We start from the raw sequence: 22,314 nt of genomic DNA, 5'->3' as shown, positions 1-22,314 counted from the left end.
CCAACTCAACCAACTTTAAATCAAAACTAGATGTTGAACTGACGTCTGTGCCCAGCTGGTATGCTACCATAGAAAAACATGGCTGCTGTACATTCATAACACCATTCAGCCTTCCTATTCTTCACAACAATCAACCGCTAATCGATAACCGCTAACCGCTAGCTAACGGAACCGTCTGTAAACTTCAAGAGGTACCGGTTACAGTTTCGGGTCAACTGTTTTTTATTTTGGGCAAAACATTTCACTTCGGTGTTCCCTAATGAAAACGATCCTTGTTTAAGTGTGGAAGAGAATCCATAATTTGCATATACAGTAATAATCTGGTCTGTGATAGCGAGGTTTGACTGAATGGTTGTTTAGGCTGGCCATCGCTGGGTGTGTTTTCACTATGGGGATTTTCTTCATTTACAAGTCAGAGTCCAGTTAAGCAAACTCCTTAAAGGGATAGTTCACTCCAAGATAAACATCCTAGCAAATTTTTCAAGCCTAGAAACACCACCTGAGTCCATATTCCACACCACGTGTTGTGTTGTCTAGACTCTGCTGTGAGCCATTGGAGAAACCTACAGTTCTCATCTAGAACCCAAAGGAATCGGAAAGATTGGCACCTCTAATTCCAGTTTATTAGCTCCACACAGAACAGTTGAGGTATAAAACACATCTGATAAACTTGGATTTTGTGGTGAACTACCCCTTTAAATTAACCAATCATTCATCACTGTTAAATAAGCAATGTAAACGAAGCTCCAAATGAACGATACATTCTATTCACTACCACATAGCTCTATGTCAGTGCAATATCTACAGGAGGAGAATGGTTGCAATGAACTGAAACTGTGAGTGAGAACCACCATTATTAATACATTGCATACAAGACATTTCAATCAAAAAGCTGCTACGGTACATCTTGCCGAGACTCCACAATATAATCCTCATTTCCCTTTCCAAATGGCACCCTATTCCCTACGTAGTGCAATAGTTTTGGCCAGAGCCCAATAAGGCCCTGATCAAAGTAGTGCACTATATAGGGAATAGAATGCAATTTAGAATGCAAACTCTGTATGTAGGTCATTGAGTTAGGATGCCAATAACCATGACAACCAACCAACCAATAAAACCCAATTGAAGAACAGGGAGGGAGGGAAAAAAATGGAAGCTCCCATAATACTGAGCTTGTCAACCCCACGAGATAACCCTCATTTACAGTGATGATGTTATACGTGATAAATAGTGTTGATTCCTGAGAAACCTCCTGAGAATTGTAGGATTTCTCCACATGAAAGCAAATACTTTTGAGTGCTCTACGGCTGTGTCCCAAATAGCACTCTAGTGCCCAATAGTGCCCTATTACATTTGGAATAGGGCCCCCTCTCTCAGCAAAATCCCCATAGGATGCTTGGTAACCATGAGCAGGCGTTTATATTGTGAGATCCCTGACACACACAGAACTGAGGAAGAAAACAATGGAATTCTTTCAGGAACAAAGACACACAGAGCTGTGTTGCATTGCAACCATTCAACCAACAATTAGGAAGGTCACAATAACGTCAGATCTTGGTTGAGACCTGACAAGATAAAGAGGAAAGAAGAAGAGGAGTGACGGCAGAACCAAACCGGGATGGGCGAGGCCTTTCCAAAGCACTAGGCCCACTGTTGCTGCAGTGTTGCATTGTGGGTATTGTAGTAACAGGTGTGTGTGTTCACCTGTATTGAGTTCTTGTTATGTCACACACTGGCATAGCAGCTGGGTTGGTTAACCTAGCTTGGTGATCTGTAGACCCCCTTCTATCCTCACTGTATCGATGGACGGCAAAGATTTAACTTTGTGAAAAAAGTCAAAGAGCGGATTTCCATCCACAAATATCCGGAAGCGCGTGTGTTCGCAGTGGATCTCCATCTGGAGAGAGAGAGAGGAGAGAGAGAGAGGGGGGGGAGGGAGAGAGAGAGAGAGAGAGGAGAGAGAGAGAGGGGGGGGAGAGAGAGGGGGGGGGGGGGGGGGGGGAGAGAGAGAGAGAGAGAGAGAGAGGAGAGAGAGAAGGGAGAGAGAGAGGAGAGGTAGAGAGAGAGAGAGAGAGAGGAGAGGTAGAGAGAGAGAGAGAGGAGAGGTAGAGAGAGAGAGAGAGGAGGTAGAGAGAGAGAGAGAGGAGGTAGAGAGAGAGAGAGAGAGGAGGTAGAGAGAGACAGAGGAGAGAGAGAGAGGAGAGAGAGGGGAGAGAGAGGAGAGAGAGGGGAGAGAGAGGAGGTAGAGGGAGAGGAGAGAGAGAGAGGAGAGAGGAGGTAGAGAGAGAACAGAATAAAACACCCCATTTCTAAACAAAGTCACATTATGTGGCCATGTGGTTCTTTCTCCAAATAAAAGAGAGCTTGTTAGTTTTGCATAACTTATCACATCTCTAAACCACATCCTCTGACAAATGTGTGACTGGAGCAACCTGCTTTACAATAAAACCACAACAAGGAACAATGTGTGTTCCTTATCACTGGGCTATATCTTTACATAACGTCTGTACTGAATCATATCACAGCAACTAAAGAGGAGTCAGAGAATGGTAGAGCGAGGGAGTGTATGAGATAGAGATAAGGGTGGGAGGCCAATTATCATGAAGTTAAGACCCTAGTTAACTGTGGTCCCATAGGACTCTGGTCAAACAAAGGAAGTCTACTAGAAAGGGGATGCGGTGCCATTTGGGACAAGTTGGAAAAGAACGTGAAGTGTTCTTGGTACCCTGAAGGGATGGTCGGGTTAGGGGTTAGAATTTAAAAAGAGAGTGGATTGTTATGGTATCTTGAAGGCCTGGTCCAGTTAGGGTTATGGATTAAGGGTTAGGATTAGAGGTTAGGATTAGAGGTTAGGATTAGAGGTTAGGATTAGAGGTTAGGATTAGGGGTTAGGATTAGAGGTTAGGATTAGAGGTTAGGGTAGGGATTATAGGTTAGAGGTTAGGATTAGAGGTTAGGATTAGTGTTTGGATAAGTGTAACAGGTACCCTGAAGGGCTGGTCAGGTTAGGTGTTAGGATCAGTGTAACAGGTACCCTGAAGGGCTGGTCAGGTTAGGTGTTAGGATCAGTGTAACAGGTACCCTGAAGGGCTGGTCAGGTTAGGTGTTAGGATACGTGTAACAGGTACCCTGAAGGGCTGGTCAGGTTAGGTGTTTGGATAAGTGTAACAGGTACCCTGAAGGGCTGGTCAGGTTAGGTGTTAGGATCAGTGTAACAGGTACCCTGAAGGGCTGGTCAGGTTAGGTGTTAGGATCAGTGTAACAGGTACCCTGAAGGGCTGGTCAGGTTAGGTGTTAGGATCAGTGTAACAGGTACCCTGAAGGGCTGGTCAGGTTAGGTGTTAGGATCAGTGTAACAGGTACCCTGAAGGGCTGGTCAGGTTAGGTGTTAGGATCAGTGTAACAGGTACCCTGAAGGGCTGGTCAGGTTAGGTGTTAGGATCAGTGTAACAGGTACCCTGAAGGGCTGGTCAGGTTAGGTGTTAGGATCAGTGTAACAGGTACCCTGAAGGGCTGGTCAGGTTAGGTGTTAGGATAAGTGTAACAGGTACCCTAAAGGGCTGGTCAGGGATGAAGGGGAAGTAGTCGATAGACTTCTCCTCCTCGCTCCATTTTCCCGAGACGCAGGAGTTACGCAGAAACTGGCGCTCAGCGAATCGAGCGCTGAGTTTCAGGGCCACATCCGGCTGTGGCTCCTCCTTCTCTGTGCCGCGGCCGCAAGTCAGGCTGACGTCAAAGCTGAGACGGAAAGAAACAGAGAAGAAAGAAATAGGTGTCTCTATGCTGGTTTAACAATATCCCTTTTTACCCTAGTTAACCTGTCCTTTAGTGGGAGCCCTAGTTAACCTGTCCTTTAGTGGGAGCCCTAGTTAACCTGTCCTTTAGTGGGAGCCCTAGTTAACCTGTCCTTTAGTGGGAGCCCTAGTTAACCTGTCCCTTAGTGGGAGCCCTAGTTAACCTGTCCTTTAGTGGGAGCCCTAGTTAACCTGTCCTTTAGTGGGAGCCCTAGTTAACCTGTCCTTTAGTGGGAGCCCTAGTTAACCTGTCCTTTAGTGGGAGCCCTAGTTAACCTGTCCTTTAGTGGGAGCCCTAGTTAACCTGTCCTTTAGTGGGAGCCCTAGTTAACCTGTCCCTTAGTGGGAGCCCTAGGTAACCTGTCCTTTAGTGGGAGCCCTAGTTAACCTGTCCCTTAGTGGGAGCCCTAGGTAACCTGTCCTTTAGTGGGAGCCCTAGTTAACCTGTCCCTTAGTGGGAGCCCTAGGTAACCTGTCCTTTAGTGGGAGCCCTAGTTAACCTGTCCTTTAGTGGGAGCCCTAGGTAACCTGTCCTTTAGTGGGAGCCCTAGTTAACCTGTCCTTTAGTGGGAGCCCTAGTTAACCTGTCCTTTAGTGGGAGCCCTAGTTAACCTGTCCTTTAGTGGGAGCCCTAGGTAACCTGTCCTTTAGTGGGAGCCCTAGTTAACCTGTCCTTTAGTGGGAGCCCTAGGTAACCTGTCCTTTAGTGGGAGCACTAGGTAACCTGTCCTTTAGTGGGAGCCCTAGGTAACCTGTCCTTTAGTGGGAGCCCTAGTTAACCTGTCCTTTAGTGGGAGCCCTAGTTAACCTGTCCCTTAGTGGGAGCCCTAGGTAACCTGTCCTTTAGTGGGAGCCCTAGTTAACCTGTCCCTTAGTGGGAGCCCTAGGTAACCTGTCCTTTAGTGGGAGCCCTAGTTAACCTGTCCCTTAGTGGGAGCCCTAGATAACCTGTCCTTTAGTGGGAGCCCTAGTTAACCTGTCCCTTAGTGGGAGCCCTAGTTAACCTGTCCTTTAGTGGGAGCCCTAGTTAACCTGTCCCTTAGTGGGAGCCCTAGGTAACCTGTCCCTTAGTGGGAGCCCTAGGTAACCTGTCCTTTAGTGGGAGCCCTAGTTAACCTGTCCTTTAGTGGGAGCCCTAGGTAACCTGTCCCTTAGTGGGAGCCCTAGGATAACCTGTCCCTTAGTGGGAGCCCTAGGATAACCTGTCTCTTAGTGGGAGCCCTAGGTAACCTGTCCTTTAGTGGGAGCCCTAGGTAACCTGTCCCTTAGTGGGAGCCCTAGGTAACCTGTCCCTTAGTGGGAGCCCTAGGATAACCTGTCCCTTAGTGGGAGCCCTAGGTAACCTGTCCTTTAGTGGGAGCCCTAGTTAACCTGTCCTTTAGTGGGAGCCCTAGGTAACCTGTCCTTTAGTGGGAGCCCTAGTAACCTGTCCTTTAGTGGGAGCCCTAGGTAACCTGTCCTTTAGTGGGAGCCCTAGTTAACCTGTCCTTTAGTGGGAGCCCTAGGTAACCTGTCCCTTAGTGGGAGCCCTAGGATAACCTGTCCCTTAGTGGGAGCCCTAGGATAACCTGTCCCTTAGTGGGAGCCCTAGGTAACCTGTCCCTTAGTGGGAGCCCTAGGATAACCTGTCCCTTAGTGGGAGCCCTATGTAACCTGTCCCTTAGTGGGAGCCCTAGGTAACCTGTCCCTTAGTGGGAGCCCTAGGATAACCTGTCCCTTAGTGGGAGCCCTAGGATAACCTGTCCTTTAGTGGGAGCCCTAGGATAACCTGTCCTTTAGTGGGAGCCCTAGGTAACCTGTCCCTTAGTGGGAGCCCTAGGTAACCTGTCCCTTAGTGGGAGCCCTAGGTAACCTGTCCCTTTGTGGGAGCCCTAGGTAACCTGTCCCTTTGTGGGAGCCCTAGGTAACCTGTCCCTTTGTGGGAGCCCTAGGTAACCTGTCCCTTTGTGGGAGCCCTAGGTAACCTGTCCCTTAGTGGGAGCCCTAGGTAACCTGTCCCTTAGTGGGAGCCCTAGGATAACCTGTCCTTTAGTGGGAGCCCTAGGATAGCCTGTCCCTTAGTGGGAGCCCTAGGTAACCTGTCCCTTAGTGGGAGCCCTAGGTAACCTGTCCCTTAGTGGGAGCCCTAGGATAGCCTGTAGGGGACATAGTGGAGGGCCTATAGGGACGTGGTGCTGTAGGGGACATAGTGGAGGGCCTATAGGGACGTGGTGCTGTAGGGGACATAGTGGAGGGCCTATAGGGACGTGGTGCTGTAGGGGACATAGTGGAGGGCCTATAGGGACATAGTGGAGGGCCTATAGGGACGTGGTGCTGTAGGGGACATAGTGGAGGTCCTATAGGGACGTGGTGCTGTAGGGGACATAGTGGAGGGCCTATAGGGACGTGGTGCAGTAGGGGACATAGTGGAGGGCCTGTAGGGATGTGGTGCTGTAGGGGACATAGTGGAGGGCCTATAGGGACGTGGTGCTGTAGGGGGCATAGTGGAGGTCCTATAGGGACGTGGTGCTGTAGGGGACATAGTGGAGGTCCTATAGGGACAAAGAGGAGGGCCTATAGGGATGTGGTTCTGTAGGGGACATAGTGGAGGGCCTATAGGGACAAAGAGGAGGGCCTATAGGGCCGTAGTGTCTGTAGGGGACATAGTGGAGGTCCTATAGGGACGTGGTGCTGTAGGGGACATAGTGGAGGTCCTATAGGGACGTGGTGCTGTAGGGGACATAGTGGAGGGCCTATAGGGACGTGGCTCTGTAGGGGACAAAGAGGAGGGCCTATAGGGACGTGGTTCTGTAGGGGACATAGTGGAGGGCCTATAGGGACAAAGAGGAGGGCCTATAGGGCAGTGGTGTCTGTAGGGGACATAGTGGAGGTCCTATAGGGACGTGGTGCTGTAGGGGACATAGTGGAGGTCCTATAGGGACGTGGTGCTGTAGGGGACATAGTGGAGGGCCTATAGGGACGTGGTTCTGTAGGGGACATAGTGGAGGGCCTGTTTGATGAGGGCCAATGTAGCCCTAGTGGCCTACATAGGGAATAGGGTGCTATTCGGGAGATAACCCAGCTCTGCCTCAGCCTGGCCTGACTGGAGGTGAACACCCTGCCTTGCATTATGGAAAAGCCATCCTTTCTCAACACACCCACACAGTTCTCCATTTCTCCTCTTCACCTCCCCAGGCTGTTTCGTTGCCTTCTGCCATGCTGCTAATAATAAACTATTCTTTTGATCTTTTTCCTTTCTGAGCCTGTGTTCAATTCTGTCTTTTACAATACATGTTTTCTCTCCTTATTAGGCTAGAATCACATTCTTCAGCAGACATAACATAGAAAACACAGCATTTCACCAATTAAACATGTAATATACAGGCCTACAACAATTCATTCTATAGGCTACAGTCTTACAGAATCAGAACTCCACCTAAAATGGAATGGGACTTAGAATCTAATGAAAAAGCACTATATGAAAGATAAGAAGTTGGTAATGACATTCAGATAAGCCAAGGTGCAGTTGAAAAATAGACCTAGTTAGCTCTAGTCCAGGGCGCCTTCTCTTCTTCAAGAATAAGTTGAAGGCTCAGCATCAGCAAGCTGCACGTAACGACATGGACCAGAGCTAAGACCTAATGAGTGGAGGTTATATCGCCCTGGACCAGAGCTAAGACCTAATGAGTGGAGGTTATATCGCCCTGGACCAGAGCTAAGACCTAATGAGTGGAGGTTATATCGCCCTGGAGCAGAGCTAAGACCTAACGAATGGAGGTTATATCTCCGGGACCAGAGCTAAGACCTAATGAGTGGAGGTTATATCTCCCTGGACCAGAGTTAAGACCTAATGAGTGGTTATATCGCCCTGGACCAGAGCTAAGACCTAATGAGTGGAGGTTATATCGCCATGGACCAGAGCTAAGACCTAACGAATGGAGGTTATATCTCCGGGACCAGAGCTAAGACCTAATGAGTGGAGATTATATCTCCCTGGACCAGAGCTAAGACCTAATGAGTGGAGGTTATATCGCCCTGGACCAGAGCTAAGACCTAATGAGTGGAGGTTATATCGCCCTGGACCAGAGCTAAGACCTAATGAGTGGAGGTTATATCGCCCTGGACCAGAGCTAAGACCTAATGAGTGGAGGTTATATCGCCCTGGACCAGAGCTAAGACCTAATGAGTGGAGGTTATAGTCTTAGCCTACCTGTCAGGCTCCAGATCAACAATGCCCATGACAATGACCTTTTTCCCAGGCCTCATACCACCTCTGATGCGGCCGGTGAATGGCACCTTCTACGAATGAAAGACAACGTTTTATTTTAAATCAGCACATTTAAATCATCATCACAACACATAATGTAGACAAAGAAAAAGGTTGTAGCCCCCCCATCCTCCAGGGTAGGAGATGTGGTAATTATTTTTTTAACGGATTATTAACACAGGCCTATATATTGATCAACGTGGGTGTTTCAGGATGAATAGTCCCACCAGAAGCCGTGTAATGTCCTCCCTATCCGGCGAGATAAGCCCGGGGTTCCCGAACGAATCGTTGTGATGGTCATCTTCAGTATTCTTCAAAACCACCAGAGACAAAAGGGGAAGAAAAAAACACAACGTATTGATCAGGTACAGCCTAAATGAAAGTAGCCTACTCAATGGGCGGAGTAGCCTAGCGTTTTAAAAGGCTGCTTATTGCTCTAGATGTCTTCTCTGCGGTTGAAAAAGCCGACGGAATGGTCCTCATGCCGCTCTTCAACAATGAAAAGGTGGGGAAACCCATGGCTGTCAACACATCTGTCATGTTGTAGACTAGAGCGCGTAAGACCTGTGAGAACGGTCGGTCATTACCAACAACTCGCACATAGACAGCACACATTGTACAGTGATAACGAGAAGTAATGCACCGCTGCTGTATCAAGGTGAGCACCACACAGATACATTTTATCATGCAGAATCATAGTGAATTTGTTCCGCGCCCACATCAGAGGTCGACTCCGGCTGTTTTGGGGAATACACTGACAGCCTATTGCCATATTACTCCCCACAATCATAGAAACTTCATGATGACATAAATTATAGCTCTCCACAAATGACACGCTTAACCGTTTTACGTGCAGACACAGAAAACAACCAATTCCAAGCAAACCGCTGTTTTCCTGAAAATTGTAATACTCACTATTGCGTCCCTTTCCGTTGCCGACACCGCCATCTTGACTTGTACAGAATACCATAGGATGCTTATCAGAAGAGAGGCAGCCCGGACAGTCCTCCTCTCCTGGAATGTGTCAGCGTCGTGGCAGCAGTGACTCAGTCAACATATTTCTAGGTGTCCACACTCACACTCCACATGCAGCGGAGATGAATCGTAAACAATACGTGGAATTACCTGCGGTATTCACATTTAGGACTAGGATACGTCTGGTGTAGCCTGGGTGAGGTGTTGTAGTAGGCTATGTCTGGGCTGTATTTATCCGCTGTAGAAATGGGTGGATAGTCTTTTTATTTTGCTGACGTATGCTTTACAATAGTAAGAGGGGCTTTGGTAATCCCCGTCTGTTCGTGAACGAGAACGAGCCAGGCTAATCAGATTTTAAATTTCCGACAAAGAACCTTCACCTAATTAAACTGTACCCCCATGAAGTGGGGGCACTTCTCTCATTCGATTCTAATCTTGAGTGGAGATATTTTGCATAGCTTCGTTCCTAGACTAATTAATGAGGCCTGGTATGTAGTAGGAGCCTAGGATAGAAAATGTAACCATTTTGGGATGATAATGATAGTGAACAAAATGTGGCGCTAAAGAAACAAACGATTTGATATATAATTCTAGGCTATAAGAGTACAGCTACTTATGTTCTTGAAAATGTAACCTTTATTTAACTAGGCAAGCCAGTTGAAGAACACATTCTTATTTACAATTATGGCCTACACCGGCTAAACCCGGACGACGCTGGGTCAATTGTGCGCTGCCCCATGGGACTCCCAATCACGGCCGGTTGTGATACAGCCTGGATTCAAACCAGGGTGTCTGTAGTGACGCCTCAAGCACTGAGATGCAGTGCCTTAGACCGCTGCGCCGCTTCGCCACTTGGTTCTAAATACTAAGTTCATTGAGAAATATCCTACTTTGTTGGACACCGTTGAGCTATAAATAGCATGTTTCCGCTCAATAAATATATATAACATTATTTGCCTATGCAAATCAGGAGGGCATGTTTAAATTGTCAGAGGGCGTCCTTCTGTGGCAGTTCACGGTACTACAAATACAAATCCTCTACTCTAGGCCTGCTCTATTCTGCAGTTCCATCATCCAGAAACAAGGTCTCATTGGGGTTCTACATAGAACCTATTGGTTCTGTATAGAACGATTTCTTATAAGAGTGTAGCCAACATGTTGTAGACAGAGATTGGATGACAAGATGTTTTGTGGGTCTCAAGCCTTCTGTCTTCTCACCCTGTTAGTGACTTCCTCAGTCAGAGCAGCCTACATGATTGGATAATAGGGGCTGTGTGTAGCCCTGCAGGAGGGTATAGAGGAGATGAAAAGGTTGGGACTGAATTGGCTACTGAAGAGCTGCTGGTGTCTACTTTTATTTATTTATTTATTTTATTTCACCTTTATTTAATCAGGTAGGCTAGTTGAACAAGTTCTCATTTACAACTGCGACCTGGAGACCTGGACCTACTACCGTTATGCCCTTGAGCAAGGCACTTATTCTGTAACACAGGGTGACTCTCAAAAGACAGAAAGGCACATCTCTGACATTCTGTCCATTGCAGCACCTGTCTCTGAAGTTATGCTGGCTAGCCCAGTACATATCTGTTTGAATGTTAAATGATGAGACAGAGGCATCGATGCGAGTAACCAGTCTTGTTCAGTACATTACAATACATCCGGGTATCTCAAGCACACCGGTAAACACTGGAGTTGCAGTAATTAACATTTACCACCAGATTGCATCACTGTGCCATCTTACACCCATAACAATATCTCCTACCGTCCTCCTCTCTTCAAGTCATGGGGACTATCCCAGGACATATCTCCTACTATCCTCCTCTCTTCAAGTCATGGGGACTATCCCAGGACATATCTCCTACCATCCTCCTCTCTTCAAGTCATGGGGACTAGCCCAGGACATATCTCCTACCATCCTCCTCTCTTCCCTGGTCTGTCTATTCTCTTCATCTCTCGTTCACTTCTTTCCAACTTCTCAACCCCCCCAAACACACACACGTCGACAGATCTCCCACCAAGTCAAAACTGGGACCCGAACCAGCAACCTATCGGGGACCCGAACCAGCTCCCACCACGGCTAAGGACTGTATCCAGGCACTCCGTGTTGCGTTGTGCCCAAGAACAGCCCTTAGCCGTGTTATATTGGCCATATACCACACCCCCTCTGTCCTTATTGCTTAAGAGGACAATCCCATACGCCAGAGGTTTCCTCAGGAAGGTAGGAGAGGTACATTTGGAATAATTCTATGGAATAGTGTATATCCTATGGTTGGAAAATTCCTCTAACTTTCCCAAAATTCCCAGGTTTTCCAGAAATTCCGGTTGGAAGATTCCTGAAATCAGGAGGGAATAGACAGGAAATCTAGGAATCCTCCAACCAGGGTGTCTTGAAAACCTGGGAACGTATCAGTGCAACACAAGCTCCAAAGAAAATAGTGTCCCTCGCCGTAACTGCAGCAGGGGGGGGGGGGGGGGGGGGCATTTTGTTTTAGACTGCTCTGTTTATTATGCTAAGATGGCATCCTGCTGCCACACATAGACCTAAACTACAGAAACTAATGCAGCCACACAGACCTAAACTAGGGAAACTAATGCAGCCACACATAGACCTAAACTAGGGAAACTAATGCAGCCACACATAGACCTAAACTAGGGAAACTAATGCAGCCACACATAGACCTAAACTACAGAAACTAATGCAGCCACACATAGACCTAAACTAGGGAAAATAATGCAGCCACACATAGACCTAAACTAGGGAAAATAATGCAGCCACACATAGACCTAAACTATGGAAACTGATGCAGCCACACATAGACCTAAACTAGGGAAACTAATGCAAAAAGCCAAGATAGTACCGCCTGGTACGGAAACTGCTCCGCCCACAACCGCAAGGCTCTCCAGAGGGTAGTGAGGTCTGCACAACGCATCACCGGGGGGCAAACTACCTGCCCTCCAGGACACCTACACCACCCGATGTCACAGGAAGGCCAAAAAGATCATCAAGGACAACAACCACCCAAGCCACTGCCTGTTCACCCCGCTATCATCCAGAAGGCGAGGTCAGAACAGGTGCATCAAAGCTGGGACCGAGAGACTGAAAAACAGCTTCTATCTCAAGGCCATCAGACTGTTAAACAGCCATCACTAACATTGAATGGCTGTTGCCAACATACTGACTTAATCTCTAGCCACTTTAATATTTAATAATTGGATATAATAAATGTATCACTAGCCACTTTAAAAAAATGCCACTTTATATAATGTTTACATACCCTACATTACTCATCTCATATGTATATACTGTACTCTATACCATCTACTGCATCTTGCCTATGCTGTTCGGCCATCACTCATTCATATATTTATAGGTACATTCTCTTGTTCATTACTTTGTGTGTGTATCAGGTAGTTGTTGTGAAATTGTCACGCCCTGACCTTAGACATCTCTGTTTTTCTATATATGTTCTTTAGGTCAGGGTGTGACTAGGGTGGGTACTCTAGTTTTTGTATGTCTAAGGCCTTTGTATGTCATGGGGTTTTTGTATGTCTATGTTGGCCTGGTATGGTTCCCAATCAGAGACAGCTGTTTATCGTTGTCTCTGATTGGGGATCATATTTAGTTAGCTATTTTCCTCATTTGTGTTGTGGGATCTTGTCTATGTATAGTTGCCTTGGTCCACATCAGTAGCGGCACGTTTCGTTTGGTTGTTTGTTGTTTTGTTCAGTGAGTTTCGATTTATTAAAATGATGTGGAACTCTACTCACGCTGCGCCTTGGTCCGATCCTTACGACAAACGTGACAGAAGATCCCACCACCAACGGACCAAGCAGCGTGTTCAAGAGGAGCAGGGATCCTGGGCCTGGGAGAAAAGTGAGTGGAGGACATCCTGGACCTGGGAGGAGGTAATGGCAGGGGACAAGACCCTGCCATGGAAGCAGGTGGAGGCAGCGAAAGAGGAACGGCGACAATACGAGGAGTCAGGGCAACGATGGAAGCACAAAAGGGGGGGGGGGGGGGGGACATTGGCAGAGGTAGGGTTTAGACCTGAGCCAGCTTACCGTGGGGAGTGTGTGACTGGTCAGGCCCCGTGTTATGCAGTGATGCGCATGGTGTCTCCAGTGCGCATTCATAGCCCGGTGTGCTCTATTCCAGCTCCCCGCATTTGCCGCGCTGGAGTGGGCATCCAGCCAGGACGGGTTGTGCCTGCTCAGCGCTCCTGGTCTCCAGTACACCTCTTTGGACCAGGATATCCTGCGCCGGCTTTACGCGCTATATATCCGAAGTGCGTCTTCACAGCCCAGTGCGTCCTGTGCCAGCGCCCCGCATTTATGGAGCTAAAGTGAGCATCCAGCCAGTACGTCCTGTGCCTCTTCCTCGCCCTGAGATCCGTGTCACCAGCCCGGTACCACCAGTGCAGGCACCACGCATCAGACCTCCAGTGGGCCTCCACAATCCAGTGTGTCCTGTGCCTCCTCCCCGCACTCGCCCTGAGGTGCGTGTCTTCAGCCCTGTGTCACCTGTACCGGTACCACGTATCAGACCTCCAGTGAGCCTCCACAGTCCAGAGCTTCCGGCGACAGTTCCCAGTCCAGAGCTTCCGGCGACAGTTCCCAGTCCAGAGCTTCCGGCGACAGTTTCCCGTCCGGAACCTCCAACGACGGTCCACAGTCCGGAACCTCCAACGACGGTCCACAGTCCGGAACCTCCAACGACGGTCCGGAATCCTCCAACGACGGTCCACAGTCCGGAATCCTCCAACGACGGTCCACAGTCCGGAATCCTCCAACGACGGTCCACAGTCCGGAATCCTCCAACGACGGTCCACAGTCCGGAACCTCCAACGACGGTCCACAGTCCGGAACCTCCGACGAAGCTCCACAGTCCGGAACCTCCGGCGACGGTCCCTAGTCCGAGGGGTCTATATTTTGGTTTGGTCAGGGTGTGACTAGGGTGGGTACTCTAGTTTTTGTATGTCTAGGGTCTTTGTATGTCTAGGGGTTTTTGTATGTCTATGTTGGCCTGATATGGTTCCCAATCAGAGACAGCTGTTTATCGTTGTCTCTGATTGGGGATCATATTTAGGTAGCCATTTTCCTCATTTGTGTTGTGGGATCTTGTCTATGTATAGTTGCCTTAGTGCACATCAGTAGCGTTTCGTTTGGTTGTTTTGTTCAGTGAGTTTCGATTTATTAAAATTATGTGGAACTCTACTCACGCTGCGCCTTGGTCCGATCCTTACGACGAACGTGACAAATTGTTAGATTACTTGTTAGATATTACTGCATGGTCGGAACTAGAAGCACAAGCATTTCGCTACACTCGCATTAAAAATCTGCTAACTATGTGTATGTGACAAATTTGATGTGTCTATTGTTGTTTTTGTAGGGGTTGCTACATTTTTTGTTAGGGCAAATCAAATAAGACATTTTAAACTGGAAATTATAAACTTTAGAAGCCTTTTTGTACCTTGAATACACTACAAGTTTCCATTTCCTGCTGTGCAGGAAAATTCTCTGCAACAAAAGTGATCAATTTAAGATCTTACATCTGTAGCTACTATTTAGTAGTACGTTAACAGGTGCGTTCATTCCGGAGCAAGAGGCCTGCATGCATTCAGTCTGAATAATGCCTCTTCTCCCTTCTCAAGAACCAACCTGTTCTACCACTTTGAAATAGGCTATAGACCAACTACACCCTGATGACATGGAACTGTCAGCTGATCTTCACACAATGTTTACTTCTGTTGGTTCATGTTTTCACACAGCAGGCTAGGCACACACACTCATTGCTACAGTACTATAGGCTATGTTGCTGCTCTCCATCTTCTAGACTTCAGCTCCTTGTGTAAGGGGCCCTTTTCAGGTGAGTCCCTGTTGTAATTTAGGACCAGTGTTTTCCTAGTTGGCTAAATTACAGCTGGTGCTTTTGTATTTGCTTATCTGTGGTTCTTTCAAAGATTGATTCAACGGTATGGTACCGTATCGGAGCATATCTGAAATGATAACGATGAATCGATTTGTCACTTATCAGACTCATCAAGTGTAGTCTGGTTCTTCCAACTGTTTTCCATTGTGGTCCAAAGGGCTGCACCTGAAATTGGTTGTATTTCCTCACTGTCAAAATGTACAACAAAATATTCCTCTGTCCATTGCTATTGGAGTTTTCTCTGCTCCAGGACTGTTTCGATGACTGTTAGCAAACTGGATTATAAATGTAGGTCTATTCTCATTTCTACACAGTTTAGATTTTGGTGTTAGAAATTTTAAATCCAATGAAATTGTATCTGTTACATGCGCCGAATACAACAGGTGTAGACTTTACTGTGAAATGCTTACTTACAAGCCCTAACCAACAGGTGTAGACTTTACTGTGAAATGCTTACTTACAAGCCCTAACCAACAGGTGTAGACTTTACTGTGAAATGCTTACTTACAAGTCCTTAACCAACAGGTGTAGACTTTACTGTGAAATGCTTACTTACAAGCCCTAACCAACAGGTGTAGACTTTACTGTGAAACGCTTACTTACAAGCCCTAACCAACAGGTGTAGACTTTACTGTGAAATGCTTACTTACAAGCCCTAACCAACAGGTGTAGACTTTACTGTGAAATGCTTACTTACAAGCCCTAACCAACAGGTGTAGACTTTACTGTGAAATGCTTACTTACAAGCCCTAACCAACAGGTGTAGACTTTACTGTGAAATGCTTACTTACAAGCCCTAACCAACAGGTGTAGACTTTACTGTGAAATGCTTACTTACAAGCCCTAACCAACAGGTGTAGACTTTACTGTGAAATGCTTACTTACAAGTCCTTAACCAACAGGTGTAGACTTTACTGTGAAATGCTTACTTGCAAGCCCTAACCAACAGGTGTAGACTTTACTGTGAAATGCTTACTTGCAAGCCCTAACCAACAGGTGTAGACTTTACTGTGAAATGCTTACTTGCAAGCCCTAACCAACAGGTGTAGACTTTACTGTGAAATGCTTACTTGCAAGCCCTAACCAACAGGTGTAGACTTTACTGTGAAATGCTTACTTGCAAGCCCTAACCAACAGGTGTAGACTTTACTGTGAAATGCTTACTTGCAAGCCCTAACCAACAGGTGTAGACTTTACTGTGAAATGCTTACTTGCAAGCCCTAACCAACAGGTGTAGACTTTACTGTGAAATGCTTACTTGCAAGCCCTAACCAACAGGTGTAGACTTTACTGTGAAATGCTTACTTACAAGCCCTAACCAACAGGTGTAGACTTTACTGTGAAATGCTTACTTACAAGCCCTAACCAACAGGTGTAGACTTTACTGTGAAATGCTTACTTACAAGTCCTTAACCAACAATGCAGAGTTAAAAAATAAGAACATTTGCACATTTTCTTTGGAGCTTGTTTTTTTTCAAATGTTTTTAAAAAATTGAACTATTATTGAACTTGGCAAGTCAGTTAAGAACAAATTCCTACTTACAATGAATAACAATAACATGGCTATATACAGGGAGTACCAGTACCGAGCCAATGTGCAGGGGTACAAGGCAGGTTATATATATATTCTTCTCAAACCACCAGCGGGCCGGATTTAATTGTCTCAAGGGCCGGATCTGGCCTGCTGGCCGCATGTTTCACACCCCTGAACTGGATGCTTTACTAAATATTGTAACATCTGTTTGTTATATGACTCAAATTATTATTATTGTCCTATTTGACTATTACTTGTTTTATGGAGCTTCTTTAACTGGAGATGGAGTCTTTTAATCTGTTAATCAAGTATTTCAGAGAGTGTTTGTTGTCTGCAATTCGATTAATAAAAATGTTGAACTTGAATTTATTCTTCACACAGAAAGATAAGAACCCATGTCCGAATTTTTTTTGCAGTTAATTAATGCTGTCTGTCTGTGTAGAAAGGCTATAGTCCTATAATGTCTCACTAAACTATATCCTGTATTACAATGTTATTACAGTCCAACAATGGCTCCTTTCTGTACATATACTGCCATGTGTCATAGCTTGGGTACCAGTTGGTTTAGCCAGCATTCTATTCCTTGCACTCTGTTTCATTGCCAAACATTCTTTGGCGTCTAACACAGAGTGAAAGGAGTGGAATGTTATCTAAACAGACTGGTACACAGACGCCATGTGGCATTGTGTCAAAGAAGGTGATCTTGATCAATGGAGTCAGATTACGGAGTGGTTTCCCTCTAATCTCCCAACGGTGGAATGAAAGATGCTGGATTATGTGAGGGAGAACGGGGAAGCCAACACAGAGAAAGGGAGACAATCAAGGGAAGCCAACACAGAGAAAGGGAGACAAACAAGGGAAGCCAACACAGAGAAAGGGAGAATGAAACAGGGGAAGCAAACACAGAGAAACGGAGACAAACAGGGGAAGCCAACACAGAGAAAGGGAGACAAACAGGGGAAGCCAACACAGAGAAAGGGAGACAAACAGGGGAAGCCAACACAGAGAAAGGGAGAAAAACAAGGGAAGCCAACACAGAGAAGGGGAGACAAACAAGGGAAGCCAACACAGAGAAAGGGAGACAAACAGGGGAAGCCAACACAGAGAAAGGGATACAAACAGGGGAAGCCAACACAGAGAAAGGGAGACAAACAAGGGAAGCCAACACAGAGAAAGGGAGACAAACAGGGGAAGCCAACACAGAGAAAGGAAGACAAACAGGGGAAGCCAACACAGAGAAAGGGAGAAAAACAAGGGAAGCCAACACAGAGAAGGGGAGACAAACAGGGGAAGCCAACACAGAGAAAGGGAGACAAACAAGGGAAGCCAACACAGAGAAAGGGAGACAAACAGGGGAAGCCAACACAGAGAAAGGGAGACAAACAAGGGAAGCCAACACAGAAAGGGAGACAAACAAGGGAAGCCAGGGAAAGGAGGCAGGGATTAAAGATTATTCGACCCAGGGTGGATCCAAAATGGCTCCCTATATATACACCACTATAGCCTCTAAGTAATGCACTATGTAAGGAATATCAAATCAAATCAAATGTATTTATAAAGCCCTTCGAACATCAACTGATATCTCAAAGTGCTGTACAGAAACACAGCCCCAAACAGCAAGCAAGGTGTAGAAGCACGGTGGCTAGGAAAAACTCCCTAGAAAGGCCAAAACCTAGGAAGAAACCTAGAGAGGAACCAGGCTATGAGGGGTGGCCAGTCCTCTTCTGGCTGTGCCGGGTGGAGATTATAACAGGACATGGCCAAGATGTTCAAATGTTCATAAATGACCAGCATGGTCAAATAATAATAATCACAGTAGTTGTCGAGGGTGCAGCAAGTCGAGGGTGCAGCACCTCAGGAGTAAATGTCAGTTGGCTTTTCATAGCTGATCATTAAGATTATCTCTACCACTCCTGCTGTCTCTAGAGAGTTGAAAACAGCAGGTCTGGGACAGGTAGCACGTCCGGTGAACAGGTCAGGATTCCATAGCCGCAGGCAGAACAGTTGAAACTGGAGAAGCAGCACGGCCAGGTGGACTGGGGACAGCAAGGAGTCATCATGCCAGGTAGTCCTGAGGCATGGTCCTCGGGCTCAGGTCCTAAGAGAGAAAGAGAGAATTAGAGAGAGCATACTTAAATTCACACAGGACACCGGATAAGACAGGAGAAGTACTCCAGATATAACAGACTGACCCTAGCCCCCCGACACATAAACTACTGCAGCATAAATACTGGAGGCTGAGACAGGAGGGGTCAGGAGACACTGTGGCCCCATCCGGTGATACCCCGGACAGGGCCAAACAGGAAGGATGTAACCCCACCCACTTTGCCAAAGCACAGCCCCCACACCACTAGAGGGATATCTTCAACCACCGACTTACCATCTTGAGACAAGGCCGAGAATAGCCCACAAAGATCTCCTCAGCGGCACAACCCAAGTGGGGTGCCATTTGGGGGTGACACCTAGTTAGGGTGTCAGATTGCCATTTATTGTCATGAGTCTTGCCCTGGAGGCAGCTCTGAAGAATGGTCACTAGCTGTCACAGCAACAAAGTCATAAAATTGAATTTTAAACCTTAACCACACTGTTAGCACTAATGTCTAACCTTAACCTTAACCACACTGTTAGCCCTAATGCCTAACCCTAACCTTAACTAGACTGTCAGCCCTAATGTCTAACCCTAACCTTAACCACACTGTTAGCCCTAATGCCTAACCCTAACCTTAACCACACTGTTAGCCCTAATGTCTAACCCTAACCTTAACCACGCTGTTAGCCCTAATGCCTAACCCTAACCTTAACCACAATGTTAGCCCTAATGCCTAACCCTAACCTTAACCACACTGTTAGCCCTAATGTCTAACCCTAACCTTAATCACACTGTTAGCCCTAATGTCTAACCCTAACCTTAACCACACTGTTAGCCTTAATGTCTAACCCTAACCTTAATCACACTGTTAGCCTTAATGTCTAACCCTAACCTTAAATTAAGAACAAAAAGCTTTTTTTTAATGGATTTTTATGACTGACAATTTTGTCTTGGCAGCTAGACTATGTAGTGGACATTGCTCAGTTCTTCTACCAGGGCAACAATTTGTGACAATAAACGTCAACCTGCGCCAGAATCTCAAGGCTGGTGTAGAGGTTAACAGTGACTCCTATATATACACCACCCCACCATGGGTAACGGTGTCTGCTATATATACACCCCCCCAGCATGGGTAACAGTGGCTGCTATATATACACCACCCCACCATGAGTAACAGTGGCTGCTATATATACACCCCCCCAGCATGGGTAGTGGCTGCTATATATACACCATCCCAGCATGGGTAACAGTGGCTGCTATATATACACCACCCCACCATGGGTAACAGTGTCTGCTATATATACACCACCCCACCATGGGTAACAGTGTCTGCTATATATATACCACCCCACCATGGGTAACAGTGTCTGCTATATATACACCACCCCACCATGGGTAACAGTGTCTGCTATATATACACCACCCCACCATGGGTAACAGTGTCTGCTATATATACACCACCCCACCATGGGTAACAGTGTCTGCTATATATACACCACCCCACCATGGGTAACAGTGTCTGCTATATATACACCACCCCACCATGGATAACAGTGTCTGCTATATATACACCACCCCACCATGGGTAACAGTGTCTGCTATATATACACCATCCCACCATGGGTAACAGTGGCTGCTATATATACACAGCCCCCCCCCCCCCCCCCCCCCCAGCATGGATAACAGTGGCTCCTATATATACACCACCCCAGCATGGATAACAGTGTCTGCTATATATACACCACCCCACCATGGATAACAGTGTCTGCTATATATACACAGCCCCCCCCCCCCCCCCCAGCATGGATAACAGTGGCTCCTATATATACACCACCCCAGCATGGATAACAGTGTCTGCTATATATACACCACCCCACCATGGGTAACAGTGGCTCCTATATATACACCCCCCAGCATGGGTAACAGTGGCTGCTATATATACACCACCCCAGCATGGATAACAGTGGCTCCTATATATACACCACCCCAGCATGGATAACAGTGGCTCCTATATATACACCACCCCAGCATGGATAACAGTGTCTGCTATATATACACCACCCCAGCATGGGTAGTGGCTGCTATATATACACCCCCCAGCATGGGTAACAGTGGCTGCTATATATACACCACCCCAGCATGGGTAACAGTGGCTGCTATATATACACCACCCCAGCATGGGTAGTGGCTGCTATATATACACCCCCCAGCATGGGTAACAGTGTCTGCTATATATACACCCCCCACCATGGGTAACAGTGGCTGCTATATATACACCACCCCAGCATGGGTAACAGTGTCTGCTATATATACACCACCCCAGCATGGGTAGTGGCTGCTATATATACACCCCCCAGCATGGGTAACAGTGGCTGCTATATATACACCACCCCAGCATGGGTAACAGTGGCTGCTATATATACACCACCCCAGCATGGGTAGTGGCTGCTATATATACACCCCCCAGCATGGGTAACAGTGGCTGCTATATATACACCACCCCACCATGGGTAACAGTGTCTGCTATATATACACCACCCCCAGCATGGGTAACAGTGGCTGCTATATATACACCCCCCCGCATGGGTAACAGTGGCTGCTATATATACACCCCCCAGCATGGGTAACAGTGTCTGCTATATATACACCACCCCCAGCATGGGTAACAGTGGCTGCTATATATACACCCCCCAGCATGGGTAACAGTGTCTGCTATATATACACCACCCCACCATGGGTAACAGTGTCTGCTATATATACACCACCCCCAGCATGGGTAACAGTGGCTGCTATATATACACCACCCCCAGCATGGGTAACAGTAGCTGCTATATATACACCACCCCAGCATGTGAACAGTGGCTGCTATATATACACCCCCCCCGCATGGGTAACAGTGGCTGCTATATATACACCCCCCCGCATGGGTAACAGTGGCTGCTATATATACACCCCCCCGCATGGGTAACAGTGACTGCTGTATATACACCACCCCCAGCATGGGTAACAGTGGCTGCTATATATACACCCCCCCGCATGGGTAACAGTGACTGCTGTATATACACCCCCCCGCATGGGTAACAGTGGCTGCTGTATATATACTGTTGGTACCAGCACGCTACCAATCTGGACCCCACTGCAATTCTGCATCTTTATCCCCCTGTTGTTCACTACTATTCCTGCCTTAATAAAGTGATAATTATGGGGGAAAATATATATATTATTATTATTATTTTTTTTTTACATTTGTTTGTTTTTCTTCTTCCAGTTGACAGAAGGAAGGATGAAGGCAGACCAGGAAGCTCCTCCCCCCTCCCCCGGATTGGAGGATTTGGCGATCCGGTGTCGGGAAGTGTGTCGGTCGTACGGGAAACTCAAAGTCCTGAGTAACCTCAACTTGACCGTACCACAGGGACACATGTTAGTAACCCACACTGACATTACAACAAAATCAGGCTTCGTGTCCAAATCTTATATAAGTAAGTTAATTGAGTGACACTATTACATTTTAGATACTTTATGATGATTTGGACATGAAGTGTGAAAAGACTAGTATATACTGTAGGTACCTTTGACTAACATTGGATTTGTGCCACATTTCACACAATGGCCAAGTAAACAAAACCAAAGCATGGATTGCTATGATACCCTGATACAGGGTCTGATTACTGAACGGGCATGTAGGGCAGGTGCCCCCGGGGGGGGGGGGGCCCTGGGTGGGCCCTCTGGAGGTCACAAAATGTGTTG

General features: G+C 46.9%; 2 protein-coding genes across 2 annotated transcripts in view; one reads left to right on the top strand and one right to left on the bottom strand.

Moving 5' to 3' along the window:
* Positions 1-605: 605 nt before the first annotated feature.
* On the bottom strand, positions 606-9,696 carry LOC118966023 (galectin-related protein-like). The gene is made up of 5 exons (XM_036987794.1): positions 8,956-9,696; positions 8,268-8,351; positions 7,984-8,072; positions 3,552-3,738; positions 606-1,897 (listed from the first exon to the last, which is right to left on the bottom strand). The coding sequence occupies exons 1-5, from the start codon at positions 8,986-8,988 to the stop codon at positions 1,754-1,756; spliced, it is 537 nt and encodes a 178-aa protein (XP_036843689.1). The 5' UTR covers positions 8,989-9,696; the 3' UTR covers positions 606-1,753.
* The window catches only part of LOC110532855 (ABC transporter G family member 23), a 48,485-nt gene continuing 34,444 nt past the window's right edge, over positions 8,274-22,314 (top strand). Inside the window, exons 1-2 of the mRNA XM_036987786.1 lie at positions 8,274-8,405; positions 21,836-21,987. Coding sequence (XP_036843681.1) covers positions 8,334-8,405; positions 21,836-21,987 — 224 coding nt within the window. The 5' untranslated portion in view covers positions 8,274-8,333. The remainder of the gene's footprint in view (positions 8,406-21,835; positions 21,988-22,314) is intronic.

The sequence above is a fragment of the Oncorhynchus mykiss genome, chromosome 1 (genome assembly GCF_013265735.2).
Source record: "Oncorhynchus mykiss isolate Arlee chromosome 1, USDA_OmykA_1.1, whole genome shotgun sequence".
Taxonomy (NCBI): domain Eukaryota; kingdom Metazoa; phylum Chordata; class Actinopteri; order Salmoniformes; family Salmonidae; genus Oncorhynchus; species Oncorhynchus mykiss.
This window is presented reverse-complemented; position numbering and strand designations above follow the sequence as displayed.

Bases quoted from the DNA above. Each gene is read 5' to 3' on its own strand.
- LOC118966023 (XM_036987794.1), bottom strand. From the start codon at position 8,988: ATGGCGGTGTCGGCAACGGAAAGGGACGCAATA. The intron at 8,352-8,955 runs GTGAGTATTACA...GTGGTTTTGAAG, and splicing joins CAACGGAAAGGGACGCAATA to AATACTGAAGATGACCATCA. The intron at 1,898-3,551 runs GTACCTGTTACA...CTCTCTCTCCAG, and splicing joins TCCCTGACCAGCCCTTTAGG to ATGGAGATCCACTGCGAACA.